The 24,904-nt window shown below is 42.7% G+C and overlaps 1 protein-coding gene across 2 annotated transcripts in view; it reads right to left on the reverse strand.

Moving 5' to 3' along the window:
* Nucleotides 1-894: 894 nt before the first annotated feature.
* LOC116974381 (mitochondrial intermediate peptidase) overlaps nucleotides 895-24,904 on the reverse strand; it is a 78,874-nt gene continuing 54,864 nt past the window's right edge. For both annotated transcript variants that reach the window (XM_033022764.1, XM_033022766.1), the window contains 2 exons: nucleotides 23,743-23,816; nucleotides 895-1,219 (listed from right to left, as the gene is read on the reverse strand). In XM_033022764.1, coding sequence (XP_032878655.1) covers nucleotides 1,122-1,219; nucleotides 23,743-23,816 — 172 coding nt within the window. In that variant the 3' untranslated portion in view covers nucleotides 895-1,121. The remainder of the gene's footprint in view (nucleotides 1,220-23,742; nucleotides 23,817-24,904) is intronic.

The following is a 24,904-nucleotide window of genomic DNA, read 5'->3' on the forward strand; positions in this document are numbered from 1 at the left end:
GAACTAGTGTACAGATGATATAAACAGTTGGCGTGGACTTGGTGGGCCGAATGGCCTGTTTCCACGCTGTATCTTTGAACTAAACTGTTATACTATAATGCTAAGAACTACATTCGTCACTATGTATCTTTCTCTTTGCTCTACCTATTGTGCTTGGGTTTGGCTTGATTGGATTCACGTATATTATCTCAGGTATACCCAGCTCTCCCACAGCCTACTGTCTCCGCCTCTTCCTTTCTTCTTCCCGCACTCCCCTACCCACTCCCACATCAGTCTGAAGAAGGGTCTCGACTCGAAACGTCCCCTATTCCTTCGCTCCACAGATGCTGCCTCACCCGCTGAGTTTCTCCAGCATTTTTGTCTACCTTCGGTTTTTCCAGCATCTGCAGTTCTTTTTTAAACACGTATATTATTTGATTTGTTTGGATAGCATGCAAAACAAAGCTTTTCAAAGTACATTGGTACATGGAAAATGGCACTATAACTTGCCACATCTTACCGGGGATGGTATGGCAATACTCTACTGACTGTGTGTAAGAAAATAATTTCACTGTGCATTTGCATGTCACACGGGTGGCAATAAAGCACCACTAAACCATTGAACATGATAATAATAAAACCTAAACCATTTGCTGGACATCAATAGAGCAGAAGTGCTAGACAGTAAGGGCATCAGGATAATATACTCGGCCATGTACAGCCACTGTTTGGTGTTGTAAAACATTTTTTCATAAAATTTTGGGGGCATAATTGTTCCTGGTAGCAAGCATGATTAACATTAATATGCTGACTTGTTAATCAAACACATTATTGGCTATTGATAGCCCTGGTAATAACACACAATTGTGTCCAGGAAATAAGTTTATCCTGCTCCGGAAAATTAAACACAGCTAATTAAAAGCATCAACTTTTTACTCTTGATAAACTTTTACACACGGTTCAAAAACTCATATATTTTAATAAAAACTAAAATTAAATTAGGTTCCAATCAATACAAAATATGTCAATGACATTGAAATTATTTTTATAAATCGCATTATATACACATACGCATTTATGAATTCTGCAATTATTGCAGGGATATACATGTAAGTCAAATATCCTGCAGGTATCTTTTCCAATTACTCAGAATCAAAATAGAAGGTTTCAAAGTTTAAATCCAGGTCTGACACCAAGGCATCAACAAAGTCGTCCATTGAAGGTTTCTTCTGAAGCATATCTGCAAATAAAAGATTGTAATTACAAATTTACTCAAGCATTGCTCACTAAGCCTATTAAAATAATCTCATATAAATCATTTCCTTTGAAGTTCAGATCTAGCTACTCTGTTCTACTTCCCAAGTGCAATTTCATCCCTGGTTAATCACTTTTTTCTTGTTTGCATTAAGCTTTTATGTTCATAAGTTATCAGAGCAGAATTAGGCCATTCGGCCCATTAAGTCTACTCCGCCATTCAATCATGGCCGATCTCTCTTTCCCTCTCAAACCCATTCTCCTGCCTTCTCCCCATAACTCCTGACATCCGTACTAATCAAGAACCTGCCACTCTCCGTCTTAAAAATATCCATCGACTTGGCCTCCACAGCAGTCTGTGGCAATGAATTCCACAGATTCACCACCCTCCTCATCTCTTTTCTAAAGATACATCCTTTTATTCTGAGGCTATGGTCTCTGGTCCTAGACTCTCCCACTAGAGGAAACATCCTCTCCACATTCATTCTATCCAGGTCTTGCACTATTCGCTAAGTTTCAATGTGGTCCTCTCTCATCCTTCTGAACTCCAGTGCATTCAGGCCCAGTGCCGTCAAATGCTCATTCGATTTACTCGATTCTTTTGACATTATTGGCATCTGAGTAAATGGAATAACACGTGACCACCAGGGTGATTTCTTTAAATCCAAAATTAGAATAATGGAGCCTGTTTTAATTTTTTTTTTATTTAACCTTTATTTAACCAGGATAAGTCTCATTGAGATTAAAAATCTCTTTAACAAGAGAGTCCTGGCCAAGACAGGCAGCAGCACAGTTCCACAGTTACAGACAACAATTTAAAAAAACAACAGAGAACATATAAATAGAGTCACAGTCAGATTCAAATTCAGCAGGGGTGTTAAAATTAACATTAATGCATGGGAAGATAACATTTTACTGATGATCAAAGATGGTTCTGCTTTAAAACCTATTCCTCTCCATACTGGTTCTTTCCACTGTAAAATGGAATATAAATGTTTTAAGAATGCTGTGTTCTTTAAATGAAGAACATTTCCTCACATTTACCTTCAGCACAACAAATCTTTAAACCTTGTGTGTAGGAAGGAACTGCAGATGCTGGTTTAAACAAAAGATAGACACAAAATGCTGGAGTAACACTGCAGGCAGGGCCAGATTAAGATGAAGAGAGGCCCTAAGCTGTTCCACTTGTGAGGCCCCTCCCAATTCCCCCACCCCCATGATTAGAGGAAAATGGTCCACCAGATTGACACCGATTTGCAGCCGATAAGGTGCTGGAAAGCTGCGCTTCTTACACGCACGCATACACACTTCAGTGCGTTTATATACCATAGACCATATATATATACACAATAAATAAACAGATAAAATGCATTAGGCTGTTATTGTTCAGCCCTCCACCACCTCCAGTTTAAATTCCATTTAGAATATTTATGGAGGACCAGGAAACCAGAAGCAAGAGTTACTCCAGGGAGTTACTCCAGATCCAGGGTCAGGGAGTGATTCTGCGTTGGTTTTCAGCGGTCACGGTGAGGTGGCGACCGGACAGCAATGGTGGCCAGATCTCCCACAATTCAAAGCGAGGGAGAAAGTGCCCAGTGCCGACCAGTTACCGTGGCAGTGCGCATGCGCAGGGCGGCCGATGATGTGCTGGCCGCGGTTTTGCGCATGTGCAAGGGGGAGGATGTGCTGGCCGTAGCAGTGCACATGTGCAAGGCGGCCTGTCGTGCCGGCGGATGAGGAGCGAGCGGAGAGCGGAGTACCGGCAGCCCGGACACAAATGGCAGGCAGAGACGGAGAGTGACAGAGAGAGATAGAGAGAGGGGAGCCCGCCCAGAGTTGAATGGCAGATGTCCTGCCTTGGCCGGAGGCCCCCTAGATTTCGAGGCCCTAGGCTTCAGCCTATGAAACCTGGTGGTGAATCGGGCTCTGTGAGGCCCCCCTAGATCTCGAGGCCCTAAGCTGAAACTTGTCAAGCTTGTATGTAAATCCGGTCCTGACTACATGACAGGTAGCCCCAGCATTCCCTCTCTCTCTATCCCTCCCCTACTTCTCGTTTTCACTCAACAAACAGCTAACAATGGCCTGTTTCCTTTATTATCGTCACTTTTTTTGCATATCTTTCATTCATTGTTCTTCATCTGTACCGTTCTTCGTCTATATCTCGTTTCCCTTTTCCGTACCCAGTCTGAAGGGTCTCTAACCGAAACATTACCCATCCCTTCTCTCCAGAGATGCTGCCCTCCAGCATTTTGTGTCTATCCTTTAAACCTTGTTCTCTGTAACCCTTTTTCACAAGTTTAGTTTAGTTTAGAGAAACAGTGCGGAAACAGGCCCCTTCGGACCACTGAGTCGGCGCTGACCAGCAATCCCCGCACACTAACGCTATCCTACACACGGGGGACAATTTACAATTTTACTGATGCCAATTAACCTACAAACCTGTAAGTTTTTGGAGTGTGGGAGGAAACAAATTCCTGGAGAAAACCCACGCAGGTCACGGGAAAAACGTACAAACTCAGTACAGAAAGCACCCGACCAAACCCGGGTCTCTGGCGCTGTAAGGCCAGAGACTCCACCGCTGCGCCACTGTGCTGCCCAAGTTTGGGGAAGTAAATGCAAACATGTCCTGTCCAAGCTCGTATCTAGTTTTTTACACCAGTTCATTCATATATAGATAAATCTATCTATCACTATTCACTCTAAATGCTTTCAGAGAATTTCCATTCTATGATATGAAACCTTCAGCTTTCCAAAGTATTAATACTGTTGCTGATTAACATGCTCTGATTTTTCTAAGTACTGTCACAATTTCAATGTTTTCAAGAAAGATTTAGCTCTTAGAACTAAGGGAATCTAGGGATAAGGGGGAAAAAGCCAGAACGGGATACTGATTTTGGAATAATTAGCCATGATGATATTGAATGGCAGTGCTGGCACAAAGGGTGAATGGCATACTCCTGCACCTATTTTCTATGTTTCTACAAATATTAATTCTATTTTGCACCATTATCATAAGAAACGATACAAAGATTTCAAATGTAAATGCAGGATGGTTTTAAAAAAGATGCAATGCTTTACATTTCCAAAGTTTCAACCAAAATATCTGGTGTTGCAATGTTTAAAAGAAACTGCAATGGGAGGGAGGGAGGAATGGCATCCATTATTGCCGATTGTCCACTATAAGCGAGTATGGGGATAAATATGTACAGTATTGGAAAAACAGAAAATAAACATGCACTAAACAAAACACAATCTACCACATTGGATACTCTCAGACTATCGTTAATCAGACTTTACAGGACTTTATCTTGCACTAAACATTATACACTTCTGTACACTGTGGACTGCTTGATTGTAATCATGTATAGCCTTCCCTTGACTTGATAGCACACAGCAAAATAACTTTTCTCTGTACCCGAGTACACGTGACAATAAACATAACTAAACTAAATAAACAGGAAAGGACACAAATACATTATACTTTGAATACATTAAAAAAAATGAACACACTGGAAGCCATGGTCAATCACTGCAATAATAATTTGAGGCAAAAAATTGAGTAAAGACTGAACATGGTGAGCGCAAAACATTCGCTCCTTTGTTCCCAATAGAAACAAACGTCTCGGTTACACTAGATTTGGTCCGCTATCGCTGAACTCTGTTATAAAGAGGTCCGTAATAACAACGGTAGACTGTATTTTTTAAATGAATTATAAGAAACATCTGATGCTGCAGCGTTTGTATTCCTCTTGGTCCTGCTAAGGAATTTACTTCACACTTCTGCAGCATTAGTAGTTTTCAAAAGCTTTGGCAGTACCATGCTGGGGAACAGGTTAAAATGTCACTGGGATCCCATGAATGTCATGACCCTGATTTACATTTACTAATGAGGCTACTTTCCCCAATACCGTTCCACCTTCCCCAGACCACAAGGAGTTTGCACACTGCCATGTAGATCGGTGGGAACACAGTCGCACTTGCTCCCATTTAACGTTGATGCACATTGTTGCCAGAGTTAGCAATCATGGGTCTCATTTAAAGAAACACTTGCATTCTTTAGTCTTTAGAGATACAGAGTGGAAACAGGCTCTTCGGCCCACCGAGTCCACACCAATCAGCGATCACCCCATACACTAATACTATCGTACACACCAGGGACAATCTTTTTTTTTTTTTTACTGAAGCCAATTAACCTATAAACCTGCACGTCTTTGGAGGAAACGGGAGCACCTGGAGAAAACCCACATGGTCACAGGGAGAATGGAGAGATTCTGTACAGGCAGCACCAGTAGCCAGTATCAAATCTGGGTCTCTGGCACAGTAAGGCTGCAACTTTACAACTGCGCCACTTCACCACTCAAATCACAAAAAGCTTCTATATATGGAAGACACCATCTTAAGTATGCTGTGTGGACAATGTGCAGACCCACACAGAGACTAAATCATGAGTTTAATGTGCAGTTTTGAAGTCAAGAGCTGTCAGAATGATTCTTGAGGCTAAGTTATTGGGAACAACGCAAGTAATTAAAACATTCCCTTAAAAGAAGAAAAATGTGGAAAAGTAAAACTTTATATTGCTCTGGAAAAGTACAACTAAAAGGGACAAAACACCAAAGCTGCGAACAGCAAGGATAGGACCAACATTGCTGTTCATAAACCCTAGATTATAAATCAGGAAAAATAATCCTAAACCCAAACAGACAACCCGACAATTGGTTCGGTAGCTCGAATGCCCAGGAAAAAAGATTGCAAAAAGAGGTGAACACTGCCCAGTCCATCACAGGTACTGACCATCCCACCATCGAAGGGACTGCAAAAGGCATATTATATATTTTTTTAAACTCTCCTTGGACTCTCAGTCAGACCCGAAACGTCACCTATTCCTTTTCTCCAGTGATGACTGTGTTTACATATCTGTTGTGCTGCTGCAAGTAAAAATTTAATTGTTCCATTTCGGGACAAACATCAATAAAACATTCTTCACCATTTGTCAAACAGACCTCCAAAGACACTGAATTGAGAGCAGGGATCAATTAGTTCTTTCACACGGTTTTGGCCCGAAACGTCGCCTATTTCCTTCGCTCCATAGATGCTGCTGCACCCGCTGAGTTTCCCCAGCAATTTTGTGTACCTTCGATATTCCAGCATCTGCAGTTCCCTTTTGAACACAGTTCTTTCACACAGTCTGACAGATGCCTGATCAAAAGCACATACTATCCTCTGTGGCACTCCTTTGCCATACTTTATGGAAGGTTTCCCATTCCTATCTGAGATACAAATTGAAGATGATGCTGATCAAAACCCTTGAAGAAGATGAACGTATCTCCAGTCTCTTGGTGAGGATGTAAGCCTTTGATTTCATGAATTAAACATGTAGTTACAGGCAGGCCAGATTTCATTACCATTGTTAATTTTACTCACGTTACTTGAGGTTGATTAAATGTCAACGCAGGAATCACAGGTGCTAGTTTACAACAAAAATGTCACAAAGTGCTGGAGTAACTTGGGGTTGAGGCAGCACCTCTGGAGGACATGAAAAGGCAACCTTTTTGGGTCTGAAGAAGGGTTCCAAAATGTCGCTTGTTCATGTTCTCCAAAGATGCTGCCTGACCCGCTCAATTACTCCAGCATTTAGTGCCCATCTTCGGTTTAAACAAGCATCTGCAGTTCCTTCCTACCAACGAGAGAGACATGGAGGTAGGCTTTGTAGGGTTGTCACAGCTGGCGTCCTGGTGCCATCGCAACAACCTAGAGCTCAAGGCTCTTAAAACAGTGGAACTGAGTGTAGACTTTAGGAGAGCCGCCCCTCCCCCCACCCCACACCATCAACACCACAGTCACATCTGTGGAGTCTTTTAAGTTCCTGGGAACCATCATCTCCAAGGACCTTAAGTGGGGGGCTACCATCGACTCCACAGTCAAAAAGGCACAACAGAGGATGTACTTCCTGCGGCAGCTGAGGAAGCACAATCTGCCACAGGCAATGATGGTCCAATTCTACATGGCCATCATAGAGTCTGTTCTCACCTTCTCCATCATGGTCTGGTTTGGCTCAGCCACCAAGCACGACACCTGGAGGCTGCAGCGAATCGTCCGATCAGCAGAAAAGATTATTGGCTGCAACCTTCCCTCCATTGATGAACTGTACACTGCAAGGGCCAGGAAGCGAGCGGGCAAGATCATCTCTGACGCCTCTCACCCTGGCCACAAACTCTTTGAATCACTTCCCTCTGGAAGGCGACTCCGGACTGTCAAAGCTGCCACAGCCAGACATAAAAACAGTTTTTATCCACGAGTAGTTGTTCTACTCAACAGCCAAAAATCAGTGGCCTCCCTTTGATCTGGTATTTTGTTGGGACACATGCTTGATCAATGGTGTCGTTGGGCAGCGCGACCGACGTCGCAGCGGCCTCTGCAGTCTGTCCGTGTATTTTTTATTTTTTTGTCCTGTTGAGGGTTTAGTTTGTAGCGGGTTTTTAAATGTGTATATGTGGGGGGTGGGGGGGGGGTGGATGGGGGAAACTTTTAAATCTCTTCCCTGCATGGAGACCCGACCTTTTCCCTCTCGGGTCTCCGTTGCCGTTGGGGCCTAGCGCCGTGGAGCGGCCTCCAACCGGAACGACCTGGAGGCTCAAGTCACGGAGCCTGTGCAGCTGTGGAGCTGCGGACCTACCTCCGTGGAGCTGGCCAGCTTCGGAGCATGGAGAGCTGTGGTGGCGTGCTGCTGCGACCCGACTCCGGTGGATGGTGACACCGGGAGCTCGCGGGACCCCGGTGGGAGACTGCTCTGCGGGGCACCGGCAACGGCGACTTCTCCCGCCCGAATTGCGGGGTTGAGAGTGACCTGGAGCGGGGCCTTACAACGCCCGCGCGGCTTTAATTTGCCGCGGACTTGCTAGCGCCCGCCGGGGGCTCCAACACCAAGACCCGGGGCAGGGCCTTACATCGCCCGGCGTGGCTTTGAGTGGCCGCGGACTTGCTAGCGCCCTCCGGGGGCTTTGACCTCGACTTCGGGAGAGGAATGGAGAGCAGGGGAGAGACAAGACTTTGCCTTCCATCACAGTGAGGAGGAGATTCACTGTGATGGATGTTTGTATAAATTGTGTTGGTGTGTGTCTTGGTTCTTTTCTTGTATGGCTGCAGAAACCAAATTTTGTTTGAACCTCATGTGAGGTTCAAATGACAAATAAAAGGTATTGTATTGTATTATTGTATTCATCATTAATGTTTTATTATTATTAATGTTTAGTGTTTTCTGAGTCATTCGTAACTCACTGTATGTCATGTTGTTACTTGTGGGCGGAGCACCAAGGCAAATTCCCTGTATGTGAATATTTGGCCAATAAACTTACTTACTTAAAGAATGTCTTAAAGGAAAAAATGAAATAGTAAGTCAGAGAATTGGAGAGGGAAACCGAACACTTAGGCCCATGGTAGCTGAAAGTGCAATCTCCAGTTTGGGCAACTTCTGAGAGCCAGGATTAGAGCAGTTTATAGAGGAGGAAATTGGTAGACACAAAGAACTACAGATGTTGGTTTATACCATAGATAGACACAAAGTGCTGGAGTAACTCAGCAGTTCTGGCATACAGTGAGTGCATTCAGAAAGTATTCAAACCCCTTCACTTTTTTCACATTTTGTTACGTTACAGCCTTATTCTAAAATGGATTAAATACATTTTTTTTAAATCATCAATCTACACACAATACCACACAATAAAAAAGCAAAATCAGGAGTTTAGAAATTTTTGCAAAATAATTAAAAATAAACAACTGAAATATCACATGTACATAAGTATTCAGACCCTTTACTCAGTACTTTGTTGAGGCACCTTTGGCAGCGATTACAGCCTCAAGTCTTCTTGGGTATGACGCTACAAGCTTGGCACACCTGTATTTGGGTAATTTCTCCCATTCTTCTCTGCAGATCCTCTCAAGTTCTGTCAGGTTGGATGGGGAGCGTCGATGCACAGCTATTTTCAGGTCCCTCCAGAGATGTTCGATCGGTTTAAAGTCCGGGCTCTGGCCGGGCCACTCAAAGACATTCACAGACTTGTCATGAAGCCACTCCTGCGTTGTCTTGGCTGTGTGCTTAGGGTCGTTGTCCCGTTGGAAGGTGAACCTCCTCCCCAGTCTGAGGTCCAGAACGCTCTGGAGCAGGTTTTCATCAAGGATCTCTCTGTACTTTGCTCCGTTCATCTTTCCCTCGATCTTGACCAGTCTCCCAGTTCCTGCCGCTGAAAAACATCCCCACAGCATGATGCTGCCACCACCATGCTTCACCGTAGGTATGGTATTGGCCAGGTGTTGAGCGGTGCCTGGTTTCCACTAGACGTGACGCTTGGCATTCAGAACAAAGAGTTCAATCTTGGTTTTACCAGACCAGAGAATCTTGTTTAGGTGCCTTTTGGCAAACTCCAAGCAGGCTGTCATGTGCCTTTTACTGAGGAGTGGCTTCCGTTTGGCCACTCTATCATAAAGGCCTGATTGGTGGAGTGCTGCAGATATAGTTGTCTTTCTGGAAAGTTCTCCCATCTCCACAGTGGAACTCTAGAGTCAGAGTGACCATTGGGATCTTGGGTCCCTGACCAAATCCCTTCTCACCCAATTACTCACTTTGGCCAGGCGGCCAGCTCTTTGAAGAGTCCTGGTAGTTCCAAAGTTCTTCCATTTAAGAATGACGGCAGCCACTGTGCTCTTCAGGACCTACAATGCTGCAGTAATTGTTTTATACCCTTCCCCAGATCTGTGTCTCGACACAATCCTGTCTCGGATGTTACAGACAATTCCTTTGTCTTCATGGCTTGGTTTTTGCTCTGACATGCACTGTCAACTGTGGGACCTGATATAAATCAAGTTGTAGAAACATCTCAATGATGATCAATGCAAACAGGATTAAGCTCAATTTTGAGTGTCATAGCAAAGGGTCTGAATACTTATGTAAATGTGATATTTCAGATATTTATTTTTTAATAACTTTGCAAAAATTTCTAAACACCTATTTTCGTTTCTTCATTCTGGGGTATTGTGTGTAGATTGATGATAACAATCCATTAAAAAATAAGGCTGTAACGTAACAAAATGTGGAATAAGTGAAGGGGTCTGAATATTTTCTGAATGCACAGTAATCTCTGGAGAACATGGATAGGAAATGTTTAGAGGGATATGGGACGAGTGTAGATGGGCATCTTGGACAGCACGGGCAAGTTGAGCCTGAGGGCCTATTTCCGTGCTGTATGATTCTTATACCCCTTCATGGTTGCAAAAGGGAAATTAATGTATTCCATAAGAAATAATGTTAAAAATGTGGTGTGTTAGTGGTCTACCTTTGAACTGAACCGCTTTTGTAAACTTGTAGTACAAGAATACCGAGTTCCTCTTCTCCAACCACAATCAACAGTACATCTAAAACACTATAGACAATAGGTGCAGGAGTAGGCCATTCAGCCCTTCGAGCCAGCACTGCCATTCAATATGATCATGGCTGATTATCCACAATCAGTACCCTGTTCCTGCCTTCTCGCCATATCCCCTGACTCTGCTATCTCTAAGAGCTCTATCTAACTCACTCTTGAAAGCATCCAGAGAATTGGCCCCCACTGCCGTCTGAGGCAGAGAATTCCAGATTCACAACTGTGTGAAAAAGTTTTTCTTCATCTTCGTTCTAAATGGCTTGCCCCTTATTCTTAAACTGTGGCCCTTGGTTCTGGATACCCCTAACATCGGGAACAAACCCTTAATAATCCTATGTTTCAATAAGATCCCCTCTCATCCTTCTAAATTCCAGAGTGTACAAGCCCAGCTGCTCCATTCTATCAACATATGACAGTCCTGTCATCCCACGAATTAACCTCATGAACCTACGCTGCACTCCCTCAATAGCAAGAATGTCCTTCCTCAAATTTGGAGACCATAACTGCACACAATACTCCAGGTGTGGTCTCACTAGGGCCCTGTACAACTGCAGAAGGACCTCTTTGCTCCTATACTCAACTCCTCTAGTTATGAAGGTAAACATGCTATTATTGCTGGGTTAGATAACAATTCCATCACCATGCAAAGGGCGGCACGGTGGCGCAATGGTAGAGTTGCTGCCTTACAGCGCCAGAGACCCAGGTTCAATCCTGACTATGGGTAATGTCAGTACAGAGTTTGTACTTTCTTCCCATGCATATTTCTGAAAATCTTTCCTGGACCCAGCACACTGATGCAATTATAAAGAAAGCCCATCAATGCCTCTTCTTCCTGAGAAGATTCCAGAGATTCGGTATGTCATGGAGGACTCTCATGAACTTTTACAGCTGTACAGGAGAGATCATATTGACTGGTTGCATCACAGCCTGGTTCGGCAACTTGAATGTAAAATGACTGTAAAATATGGTGAACACTGCCCAGTCCATCTGTCCAGACATAGGAGTCTGAAAACTGTAACGCCCAGGTTCAGGAACAGTTTCTTCCCTATAGCCATCAGGCTATTAAAGATGACTAACTCCAAACTACATAGACAAACACGTGTGTGTGTGTGTGTGTATATATATACGCACACACATACATACACATATATATACACACACATACACATATATATATATATATATATATATATATATATATACATATACACACATATACACACACACATATAAATATACACATATACATCCCTTCAGACTTAGAGTCAAGGGGGGGGGGGGGAAACTAGAGATTTGGAAGCGTACAGAGAGCATGCAAGGTGTGAAAAGGTCGATGATCAAGGAGTTGTACAATAGTTCATAGTAGGGTGACAAGGTCACATACAAACAATGAATATAGTAGGAGAACTAGAGCGGAGGAGGGACAGAGAGCGAGGGAAAGCAAGGGTTACCTGAAGTTAAAGAAATCAATAATCATACCGGTGGGTTGTAAGCTGCCCAAGCGAAATAGGAGGTGCTGTTCCTCCAATTTGCGTTTAGCAACCGGAGATTGTATAGGACGAGGTGGACTGAGCGAAGGTGTTCAACGAAACGACCGTCAGTGCTCGGTCGTGCCTATTTACCTTCTGTAGTGGGTACGACGAGTGATTTTGCATTTGTAAAGCAGTGACAGGATCGGTCAAAGTAATCATAGATTTATGAAGGAGAAATCATGCTCGACTAATCTTCTGGAATTTGAGGATGCAATAAGTAGAATGGAAAGGGAGAGCCGGTGGATGTGGTGTATCTGCACTTTCAAAAAGCCTTTGACAAGGTCCCACACAAGAGATTAGTGTGCAAAATTAGAGCACATGGTATTGGGGGTAGGGTATTGACATGGATAGAGAACTGGTTGGCAGACAGGAAGCAAAGAGTAGGATGTCAGGCAGTGACTGGGGGGGGGGGGTGCCGCAAGGCTCGGTGCTGGGACCCCAGTTATTTACAATATATATTAGCGATTTAGACAAAGGAATTAATTACAACATCTCCAAATTTGCAGATGACACAAAGCCGGGTGGGAGTGTGAGCTGCGAGGAGAATGCTATGAGGCTGCAGGGTGACTTGGATAGGTTGGGTGAGTGGGCAGATGCATGGCAATGCAGAAGAATGTGGATAAATGTGAAGTTATCCACTTTGGTGGCAAGAACAGGAAGGCAGATTATTATCTGAATGGTGTCAGATTAGGAAAAGGGGAGGTGCAATGAGACCTGGGTGTGCTTGTACATCAATCAGTCACTGAAAGTAAGCATGCAGGTACAGAAGGCAGTGAAGAAAGCTAATGGCATAATTGCGAGAGGATTTGAGTCTAGGATCAAGGAGGTCTTACTGCTGTTGTACAGGACTCTGGTGAGACCGCACCTGGAGTATTGTGTGCAGTTTTGGTCTCCTAATTTGAGGAAGGACATTCTTGCTATTGAGGGAGTGCAGCGTAGGTTCACCAGGTTAATTCCCGGGATGTCGGGTCTGACATATGATGAAAGAATGGATCAACTGGGCTTATATTCACTGGAATTTAGAAGGATGAGAGGATATCTTATAGAAAAATATAAAATTCTTAAGGGATTGGACAAGCTAGATGCAGAAAAAATGTTCCCACTGTTGGGAGAGTCCAGAACCAGGGGTCAGTTTAAGAATAAGGGGTAGGCCATTTAGGACTGAGATGAGGGAAAACATTTTCAGCCAGAGTTGTGAATCTGTGGAATTCTCTGCCAGAGAAGGCAGTGTAGGCCAGGAACAGGGTACTGATTCTGGATGATCAGCCATGATCATATTGAATGGCGGTGCTGGCTTGAAGGGCCAAATGGCGTAATCCTGCAACTATTTTATATGTTTTTAGTGTACACAAAAATGCTGGAGAAACTCAGCGGGTGCAACAGCATCTATGGAGCGAAGGAAATAGGCAACGTTTCGGCCTGAAACGTTGCCTATTTCCTTCGCTCCATAGATGCTGTTGCACCCGCTGAGTTTCTCCAGCATTTTTGTGTACCTTTGATTTTCCAGCATCTACAGTTCCTTCTTAAACAATTCTATGTTTCTAGTGTTTGGAGAATCGTTGGTTGGTGTGGACTCTGGGGGCAGAGGGGCCTATTTCCGCCATGTATCTCCAGTTTAGTTTTGATTTGTTTATTGTCACACGTACCGAGATACAGCGAAAAGCTTTTGTTCCATGCTGTCAGTGGAAGACAATACATCATTCCAATCGAGCGGTCCACAGTGTACAGATGCACGATGAAGGGAATCACTTGAATAACATCTGGTGCAAGCTAAAGTCCAGTAAAGTCAGGTCAAAGATACGGTCTCCAGGAGATAGATAGTAGCTCAGGACTAGTAGATAGTAGCGACTGGGATAATAACCCTAAACTGGGATGGCGGTTTACCCTAAGATAGACACAAAAAGCTGTAGTATCTCAGTGGGCCAGGCAGCTTCTCTGGAGAAAATGATTAGGTGATGTTTTGAGTTGAGACCTTTCTTCAGACCTGTAGAAGATCTGAAGAGAGGTCTGAAATGCCATCTATACTTTTTCTCCAGAGATGTTGCCTGACCCGCTGAGTTGCTCCAGCTTAAAACAAAATGAAAGAGTTTCCTCAACACTTTATTTCACTGCATCTTTTCTTGGAAATTTCCTTATGGGTTTCTGTAGGAACTGATCCAACATGGTAATATGTGAATTTGGACGACTGTGGCTAACTATAATGCATCATAATGCACTTTAGATTAGAATGTAGGTTCCCATAGCTAGAGTGACATGCCTTTGCCTGGAGCTACTGTAGAGCAAACGTTTTATCCTTTGAAGTGCAGCAACTCCGCATAAGCAACGAGCGAGCTAATTAATCATCTAAACTTGCTGCAAACTCAACAATCCACCGTTTACATGGGAAAATATAGTTTAAAAAAACGGGTTGACTTGCAAAATGCACAGTAAATGTGTGTCTGTTTTGGCTCTTAAAAATTCTGTAAATAATGCAAAGCACATTTTCTCAACCCGAGTAATTGTATTTAGATGTAAATGAAACCAAATGTCAGTAGCCACGAACAACCCACAGATGAACAATCATGAACCCATTTTGTGCCACAAACCATTTCCAACCACCATTACTCTTTTAATATATTTTTCACAAACAATTAGATGCAAAGTTATTGGCCTTGTGCTTGAATATATTTAATATGAGTGGTACTTAAAACGTTTCATGGCGTATATCATGAAATATGTTAAACGCATGATTTTATTGCAGGGAGAACATTTTAAGTTAAAATTGTATCTTTAATTTATTATTTTCCAACTGTGGGTTTAAATATTAAGCAAGCATGGAACACTATCACTGGAATGTGAACTACATCTTCCAGATGAAACGATTAGCTTTGAAGATGGTCAACAACTCGTGTTATGCTGACAAGATAGTTTAAGGATTGAAGGGAGTGGGAGATTGACGTGGTCCGCCCTGTTTCGACTAATGCAATCAACCCAGTATGCACAATCAAATAAGATCAAATAGAACAAGTTGTTCTACAACTATAGGCTGTGCACGCCATACGCAAGAAGATGAAGGATTGAAGAACAGATGATATATGAACATATTTCAAACAAAACTATTCACAAATATTTGAGTAAGTGGCGTTAGTACATTATTAGTGTATTTTAAAGCAGAGACTCAGATAAAAGATGCCTGTGCATCAATGAGTCAGAAAGTTCAGAATGCTTTCAATGTAACTAAACAGCAATCACTGAAGCACAAATCTGAACGCATTTTATTGCTTTCATTTTTTTTCATTTTTACTCCGTAAATTTTAAACTCTGTACACATAGTACCCGTAGTCAGGATCGAACACGGGTCACTGACGCTGTAAGGCAGCAGCTCTACCGCTTTTCCACACCCCCCTCCCCCTCCCACCAGACGACCTCTACAACAGAAACTTCTACTTTAAGATGGCTCTATTTATAACCTAACCATCCTACCATTCTCTCAACAACTAGGAGAGTGGATCTAAGCTATTTTCTACTTGGAGACACTCGAACCATCTTTAATCGGACTTTATCTTGCACTAAATGTTATTCCCTTTATCCTGTATCTGTACACCGTGGACGGCTTCATTGTAAACATGTATAGTCTTTCCGTTGACTGGAAAAGCACACAACAAAAGCTTTTCACTGGACCTCAGTACAGGTGACAATAATAAACTAAAGTAAAAGTTCAGATTGTTTCTATATTAATAACAACATTGATTCCTTTCATTTCTAGAAAGCTAAAATAAAAATACGTACTGGATGTTAATTTTGGATGTTTGGGTATTTTTTTTATTACATTCCTCAAAGCAGGATTAATGCCATCATAATCATTGGCCAGCCAAATGTCAAAACATTTTTAAATAAACATTTTCATTTATGGGTTCAACAGAATATATCTATAAACTTGAACAAGATTGTGCAATCCTCCAAAAAAAAAAACCATTAACCCAGCAAACATAAATTCAGAAAACTATAAACCATGGCAAATACTTCAAAATCCAGTATAAATGATAATTCAAAAAAAAAAAGCCAGTATTCCATAAAAATAAAATGTACATACAAATTTATAATAAAATTCTGGAACATAGTGCAGCTGATTAAACACAATCTTGATTTTAGAAACTTGAAAGCTAAACGTTAGAAGTTGTGCCCAGTGAAGCTATGTAGTTATTAAAGATGGAAGATTGTTACTATGGCAGCTGATTGCAAAGGCTGCCATTTTCCACTTTGTTGCCCTTAGCAATGAGGATCTCTGATCCAAGTAGATAATGACAAATGATCCAAGGGTCAAGAGAGAGGCTAACCCTCCCCCCACCCACTCTGAACATGAAACTTTCACTGTAGATTTCCTTGGGTAACTGATAAGGTCACACTTTTATTTTCAACAGCCACAGAACTTTAACTCATTTTTGCCCAAACAGCAGTCATTTTGTTTAGAGTTATAGTAATAGAAAGCTGCATTGTACGGCAAGGAGTATAAGCATTTTTACCTAATTAAACCTAGATAATTGTTTTAGCATTTAAAAACCCCCACAGTATTCTAAAATCCCAATCAGCATCAATACGGAGTGCAAGCAAGGCCTGCAAATCAGCTAATATCAGACAACTCAGAAGCCTAGTCCACAAGTCCCATGTTCCACAGTAATTAGGTCAATTATAGTAAAAATGAAAAATGCATGTCAGCAGTGGTTATCCGTGTAGCCCTAGCTATTAACTATGCAGGGCAGACAGGAGGGGAGGAGGGAAAGAGAGGGGGATGAGCAGAAGTAGAGAACTTGAACAACTTGGAGATGGAGAGAGGAAAAAAAGTGACTCGTAGGGAGGGGGAAATTCAGAAATACCATCTGATGGGCTAAAATTGAGTTGAGTCAACACTTGAGACTTGTTACAGGTTGCACTCACCATGAGAACCAATAGGCAAGGGAATGTCACAGTGATGAACCAAGAAAAGTACCAACACCAATCACTAGAGTCACGCAGCGTGGAAAACAGGCCTTTCAGCCCAACTTGTCCATGCCAACCAACATGCACATCTATACTAGTCCTTCCTACCTGCCAGCTTATGGCCCATATCCCTCTAAACCTTTCCTTTCCATATACCTGTCCAAATGTTTTTTTAAACATCGTGATAGTGCGTGCCTCAACTACCTCCTATGGTGGCTCATTCCAAATACCAATCACCCTTTGTGTAAAAACATTGCCCCTCGTGTTCCTATTAAATATTTCCCCGCCTCACCTTAAACCCATGTCCTCTGGTTCTCGATTCCCCTACTCTGGGAAAAAGACTGTGCATTTACCCTATTATTCACAAGTTTGAGGGGGGATCTTATAGAAACTTACAAAATTCTTAAGGGGTTGGACAGGCTAGATGCAGGAAGATTGTTCCCAATGTTGGGGAAGTCCAGGACAAGAGGTCACAGTTTAAGGATAAAGGGGAAATCCTTTACGACCGAGATGAGAAAAACATTTTTCACACAGAGAGTGGTGAATCTCTGGAATTCTCTGCCACAGAAGGTAGTTGAGGCCAGTTCATTGGCTATATTTAAGAGGGAGTTAGATGTGGCCCTTGTGGCTAAAGGTATCAGGGGGTATGGAGAGAAGGCAGGTACAGGATACTGAGTTGGATGATCAGCCATGATCATATTGAATGGCGGTGCAGGCTCAAAGGGCCGAATGGCCTACTCCTGCACCTATTTTCTATGTTTCTATGTACACACACTTCTATAAGGTCACCCCTCATCCTCCTGTAATACAAGGAATAAAGTCATAGCCTGCTCAACCTCTCCCAATAGCTCAGGCCTGCAAGTCCTGGCAACATCCTCGCAAATCTTCTCCGTACCCTTTCCAGCTTAACAACATCTTTCCTATAACATGGTGACCAAAACTGAACACAATACTCTAAATGTGATCTCACCAATGTCTTGTGCACAATACAGATCTTTTTCAGGATTTGCAAATATTTTCAACTCCATAAACTGAAAGGACTGGACGGCACGGTGGCGCAGCGGTAGACTTGCTGTCTTACTGCGCCAGTGTTCTCGTACCAGGAGAGATCTTGAGAGATATGCACGCCCAGGAATTTGGAGCTCTTGACCCTCTCCACCATTGATATAAACGGGTCATCTTTCTGATGCCATCTTTCTCGGCATAGACAAGTTGAGCTTAAGCACCTGCTCCCATGCTGTATGACTACAAACCTCAGTCAACAAATATGCAACGTACATGATGTCTGCATATGTACACACTTGGAGACCAAGATTCAAGTCACACTGAGAAATTCACTGAAGAGGAAGCAACATCCGGAACTCTTCAGCCAACCCGCTTTTCTACACAATACCACACCCTAACAATCAAGACTTTGGAAATCAAGACTCTGCCATTTATGCAATGCCACAGTTCAGCAAATTAGCCCCCTCGACCGGAAGAAGCTACAAAAAGCATTTTGGAACTGGACCAACTCAGTGACTCACAACAGTCATCTGCAAAAGGTAACTCTCATCCTCCTTATCGAGGTAGAACAGAACACAACTACAAAGCTAAAAACTTATTTTTGTGGAGCAGTTCAAAGCAGAGTCACGCCATGAAATGTTAACCAACAGTCCAAAGAAGCGTCCCGTCCCAAAATGTCATCCATTATTTTTCTCCAGAGATGCTACCTGATCTGCTGAGTTAGTCCAGCACTTTGTGTCTTTCTTTGGTGTAAACAAGCATCGGCAGTTTTTTGTTTCTAAAAAGTTATTCTATGGAAACCATTTCTTATTAACCTGGAATACTTTATTAATGTTGCTGCTGGCTAAAATAATTACACATCATAAAACTTTATGAAGTGCAAAGCACTCCATGAGCAGTTATTTTCTTCCTTATTCAGGTTCTTCTTTCTTGCTAGGGCAACGACAGATTAAGAGTTGAAATGTAGAAGTATTTAATCTGCATTTTTAATATGAAATTATATGACACGCACTCTTTACACGCACAGCAACAGATTAAAAGCAAAAACTAATATCAGAAAAGACAAAATGTGCTTCCCACTTAAATCTGGTTAAGGGCCTGTCCAACGTGGCGATTTTTTTCGGCGACTGCCGGCATCATTGACTGACGTATCAGGTCGCCGAAAAAGTTGTGGCGTGATGCGGCGTGATGACGTATTGACGCGCGGTGATTCCTCCAGTGTCCCAACATTTTTTTTTCGCCGCTGGATTTTGAAATGTCCAAAATCTTTCGGCGACCCTGATACATCAGTCAATGACGCCGGTAGTCGCCCAAAAAGTCACCAAGTGGGACTGGCCCATTAGATACTTTTTGAAAATTATATTTAGTTCAGTTTAGAGGTACAGCATGGAAACAGGCCTTTCGGCCCACCAAGTCTGTGCTGACCAACAATCACCCGTACATTCATTCTATATTACCCTGCCCACTGGGGACAATTTACGGAAGCCAATTAACCTACAAACCAGCACATCTATGGGATGTGGAAGAAAATCGGAGCACCCACACAGGCACAGGGCGAACATGCAAATTACAGGCAGTACAGGCAGCACCCGTAGTCAGGATCAAACCTGGGTCTCAGGTGTTGCAAGGCAGCAACTCTACCACTGCATCATTGTGCTGCACTCCCATTCTTTTCTTAACGACTCAATGTAAAGGGATATAAAATTAACGAATTCCATTCTGCAATCAACAAATGCCGCTTGTGGCCATTTATTTTACAGACTAGGAACAAGGACCTGCAGATGCTGGTATACAATAGACAATAGGTGCAGGAGTCGGCCATTCGGCCCTTCGAGCCAGCACCGCCATTCAATGTGATCATGGCTGATCATCCACAATCAGCACCCCGTTCCTGCCTTCTGACTCCTCTATCCTTAAGAGCCCTATCTAGCTTGAAAGTATTCAGAGAACTGGCCTCCAATTGGCCTTCAACTGTGTGAAAAAGTGTTTCCTCATCTCTGTTCTAAATGGCTTACCCCTCATTCTTAAACTGTGGCCCCTGGTTCTTGACTCCCCCAACATCGGAAATATGTTTCCTGCCTCTTGCGTGTCCAAACCCTTAATAATCTTATATGTTTCAATAAGATGCCCTCTCATCCTAAATTCCAGGGTATACAAGCCCAACTGCTCCATTCTCTCAGCATATGACAGTCCCGCCATCCCGGGAATTAAACTTGTGAACCTACGCTGTACTCCCTCAATAGCAAGAATGTCCTTCCTCAAACTTGGAGACCAAAACTGCACAAAATATTCCACAAAATATTCCAAGTAGTGGTCTGACTTGGGCCCTGTACAACTGCAGAAGGACCTGTATAACTACGGAGGGAACGGACCAGGAGCCGCCCCGGGCCAGGGCTCTCCCCCCAACAGGAAGGAACCGCAGATGCAGTCGTCCCCGCAAAACGCCAAATGATTCAGGGAATGCTGAGGCGAGAGGGTGAGAGAGAGAGAGTAATGTGTCCATTCAATGTGATTGTGGCTGATCATCCATGACAGTGCCATAAAAATGGGTATTTTTAAGGCAAAGATAGACAAATTCTTGATTAGAACAGCTGTCAAGGCTTATGGGTGAAGGCAGGAAATTGGGATTAGGAGATGATCGAATGGCGGAGTAGAATCGATGGGCCGCATGGCCTTCTTGCTACTATAACTTGTGAATTTACCGACGGGGAAATTTACAGAGGCCAATTAACCTACAAACCTGCATGCCTTTGGATGTGGAAGGAAATCATAACACAGAGGAAACCCACGCGGTCACAGGGAAAATGTGCAAACTCTATTCAGACAGCACCCAAGGTCAGGATTGAACTGGGGTCTGATACTGTGAGGCAGCATCTCTACTACTGTGCTGTTTTTTGTTCAAAGTTGATCCAGACCATCATGGCAGATGGAAATGGCAGATGGAAATGAGTTGATGTCACATCAACAGTTGGAAATTAAGATAGTTCATGCTGGATGTGAGGATGGGTCTCAGCCTGAAACACCAACTGTTCATTTCCCTTCACAGATGCTGCCTGACTTGCTGAGTTCCTCCAGCTGCTTGTTTTTTGTAACAGATTTCAGCAGCTGCAGTTTTTAAACGCAGGTAAGAATTGAGGACAAATGAAGATAAAACACTCTTGACTCTTTTGTATCTCCACCTCACTCAGATCTTACCTGTGATTGCACAGCTCAGATTAGGAAAAGCTTTTAATATTGAATCCCTGGGACAAGGCTAATTTAAACAAGCAAAATAAAGAATCTGCATTTATGTGAACCTTTTCACAATTTTAGAATATCCTAAAGCACTTAACAGCCACTAAAGCACCTTTGAACTCTAGTCATTGACATAAAGTGGAAAATACGACTGTAAGCCTGTGCACACAAATACTAACATAATATTGACCCAGTGATCTGCTCCAGCATAGTATTTGAAGAATAAATATTGAACAGAGCAATAGAAAGATAGGTCAGATGAATGTGTAGTTGATGGGATGGTGCAGGCGTTAGGTTCCTGGATCGCTGGGACTATTTTAAAGGGAGATGTGACCTCTATCAGAGGAACAGGTTGTACCTATATCTGAACAGGACTGACAGCATAGGCCGTTCGGCCCACATTATCCATGCCAAACACGATGCAAAATTAAACTAATCTCCTCTGTGTGCACGTGTTCCATATCGTTGCATTCTGTGCATATCCATGCGCCCATCTAAAAGCCTCTTAAATGTCTCTATTATATCTGCCTCCATCACCATCCCTGGCAGCACGTTTCAGGCATCCGCCATTGTCTGTGGTAAACTGTGCCCCTAAACATTACCCATTATAGTTCAACAGAAACACCTGGCATATTTAAAAAAAAATCAACTATTGCAATTCTTTCAAATTAATATTTTTAAAATACAGGGTAATTAACTTTTCAAAAAACTGTATTTCATCTGGGCGGCACAGTGGCGCAGCGGTAGAGTTGCTGCCTGACAGTGCCAGAGACCTGGGTTCGATCCTGACTGCGGATGCTGTCTGTTTGGAGTTTGCACGTTTTTCCTGTGACCCCGTGAGTTTTCTCCGGGGGCTCCGGTTTCCTTCTACATTCCAAAGACGTACAGGTTTTTAGGTCACTTGGCTTCTGTAAATTGTCCCAAGAGTGTAGGATAGAACTAGTGTACGGGGTGATCACTGGTCGGTGCGGAAGTCGTGGGACAAAGGGCTTGTTTCCACGCTAAATCGCTAAACTAAACTAAATCTTATCCCTCAGCTCTGTGGATATTCAAAACGTCACCCAGCAAAATATTTACACATTGATTAAGCATGCACTTTTTACTTCTTCATGTGCTGTACGCATGAATTTTAGAATCTGGTAGTCAGATAGCCTGATGGCATCTTAGTTGTTGGAAGTCAAAGATCTTTTTGAACTAACAATTCAGAACATCATACTTCAGAAAAGAATAAAGGGAAAAAGAGAGGTACTCACAAAGTCTCAGAGAAAAGGAGCCAGAGACGGACACCATTTGTTTGGCTCGGTAAACAGACAGCAGGCTTTGATCATAGTTTACTGTCTTGAATCAGAACCCCTTTCAAACTTGCGGGGGAGCACACAGCAACCACATTGTTTATAGTGCCCTTTCGCTGAATGAAAACTATTCTTATATTAAGGATGCAAATGGCCATGAAATTAGATATGGCAAACTGATTTGTAAAAGTACACATTTGATGGCTCTGCTTTCATGTTCTTTGCTTGACTGCCAAAACTTGAAAAGATTCATGTTTTGGATTTGTCTTTTTTTTTTTTTTTTTTTAAACTGAATTTGAACTCACATTAGTAACAAAATATGAAATTTATAAAATAAATAGATCGAAATCCCAAAGTGTTACAGCGCGTGCCCGACCTGCTGAGTTCTTCCAGCACTTTATGATTTGCAAAACATTACCATTTGTCAGCATATTAATTTGTGAAGGATAAAATAAAATAAATCATTTCACATTCTGGGTTTCCTCGTCAACGTCCAGAATTGCTGAAAACTTTGTTTACACGGTCTACAAATTGAAATGCAGTAAAACAACTGAGATGGACAGCACAAAGCCCAAGATAAGAGGTCTCTGCATGTCCAAGATGTTTAGTTTAGTTTGAGAAACAGCGCAGAAACAGGTCCTTCTGCGCCAACTAGTGATCCCCATACACGAACACTATCACCACACACTAGGCACAATTTACAATTTTACCGAAACCAATTAACCTACAAATCTTTGGAGTGTGGGAGGGAACCAGAGTACCCAGAGAAAGCCCACGCGGTCACAGGGAGATCGCACAAACTCCATGCAGACCGGACACGTAGTCAGGATCAACCAGGGTCTCTGGCACTGTAGTGCAGCAATTCTACCGCTGCGCTATCATGCCGCCCCAGCCGTCCTGCCTGAGATAACCTTTCCTCCGACTCCAATGAAGATTGGAAAGCCATTCTGATTGTGTGTTTTCAACAACTGAACGTACAGCTTGTCCCCAGATAAACTGAAAAATCAACAGCCTGGATATTGTACAGTAAAACAACAGAGTGATGTGGAAACAAAATTAACCAAGATTTTGTTTTACCTTCCACCATGAACATAGGTACTTTTCCACCACCATGTGCCAACATCTCTCTGCGGTATCGCTCTCCCACAACCCTGAGGGGAAAAAAGATAATATTACACCACCTGCATTCAAAGCTTGTTCAGCAACAGAGATACTGATAAGTATTTTCAGAGGCAAGTTCAACCTGATTAAAATTGATTGAACAACATTTTTATGATTACGTAGCACTATTTCTAAAATAATATTTATTACAGGAAGGTTCTAAAAAACACTGCTTTTTACCTGAAAATGCTAAATACTTTGCATGCAATTTTTTTTCATCCAACATATGGATACAGTTTTCATTGATTGATATATAGCCAAAGAGTCATACAGTGCGGAAACAGCCACTTTGGCCCAACTTGCCCACACCGACCAACATGCCCCATTCACACTGGTCCCACCTGTCAGCATTTGGCCCATATCCCTCTGAACCTTTCCTATCTATGTACCTGTCCAAATGTTTTTTTTCAAATTTGTGATAGTACCTGCTTCAACTACCCCCTCTGGCAGCTAGTTCCATATACCTACCACCTATTGTGTAAAAATGTCACCCCTCGGGTTCCTATTAAATCTTTCCCCCCCTCATCTTAAACCTATGTCCTCTGGTTCTTGAATCCCCTACTCCATAAGAGACTCCATAGATAGGGTATCTATTCCATAGATAGGGTAATGTCAAGGACTATATCTTCTAGTTTTCTTGAAAACTCCTCCAGTTTGTAATGCTTTTGGTCTTGGTAAGGCAATTAGATTTCTCACAATGTAACTAAGGCTAGCGCCGATTTCATTGTTGCTATAATATGAGCAACGTTAGTTTAGTTTAGTTTCGTGATACATTGTGGAAACACTGTGTCCATGCCGACCAGTGATCCCCGTACACTTGTTCTATCCTAAACACTGGGCACAATTCACAGCAGCCAATTAACCTACAAACCTGCACATCTTTAGAATGTGGGAGGAAACCGTAGCACAGACAGAACGCGCAAACTCTACACAGCCAGCACCCGAGGTTAGGATTGAACCCGGATCTCTGGTGCTGTATGGCCGTGTTGCCCACTTCTTCCTTTATTTTTTCCTGAGCTCCCATAAAGAGCGCTCAGTTTATGTACAGTTGAACCATTGGGCATAAAAAAGGTCCAAT

Source organism: Amblyraja radiata, chromosome 6 (genome assembly GCF_010909765.2).
Source record: "Amblyraja radiata isolate CabotCenter1 chromosome 6, sAmbRad1.1.pri, whole genome shotgun sequence".
Classification (NCBI taxonomy): Eukaryota; Metazoa; Chordata; class Chondrichthyes; order Rajiformes; family Rajidae; genus Amblyraja; species Amblyraja radiata.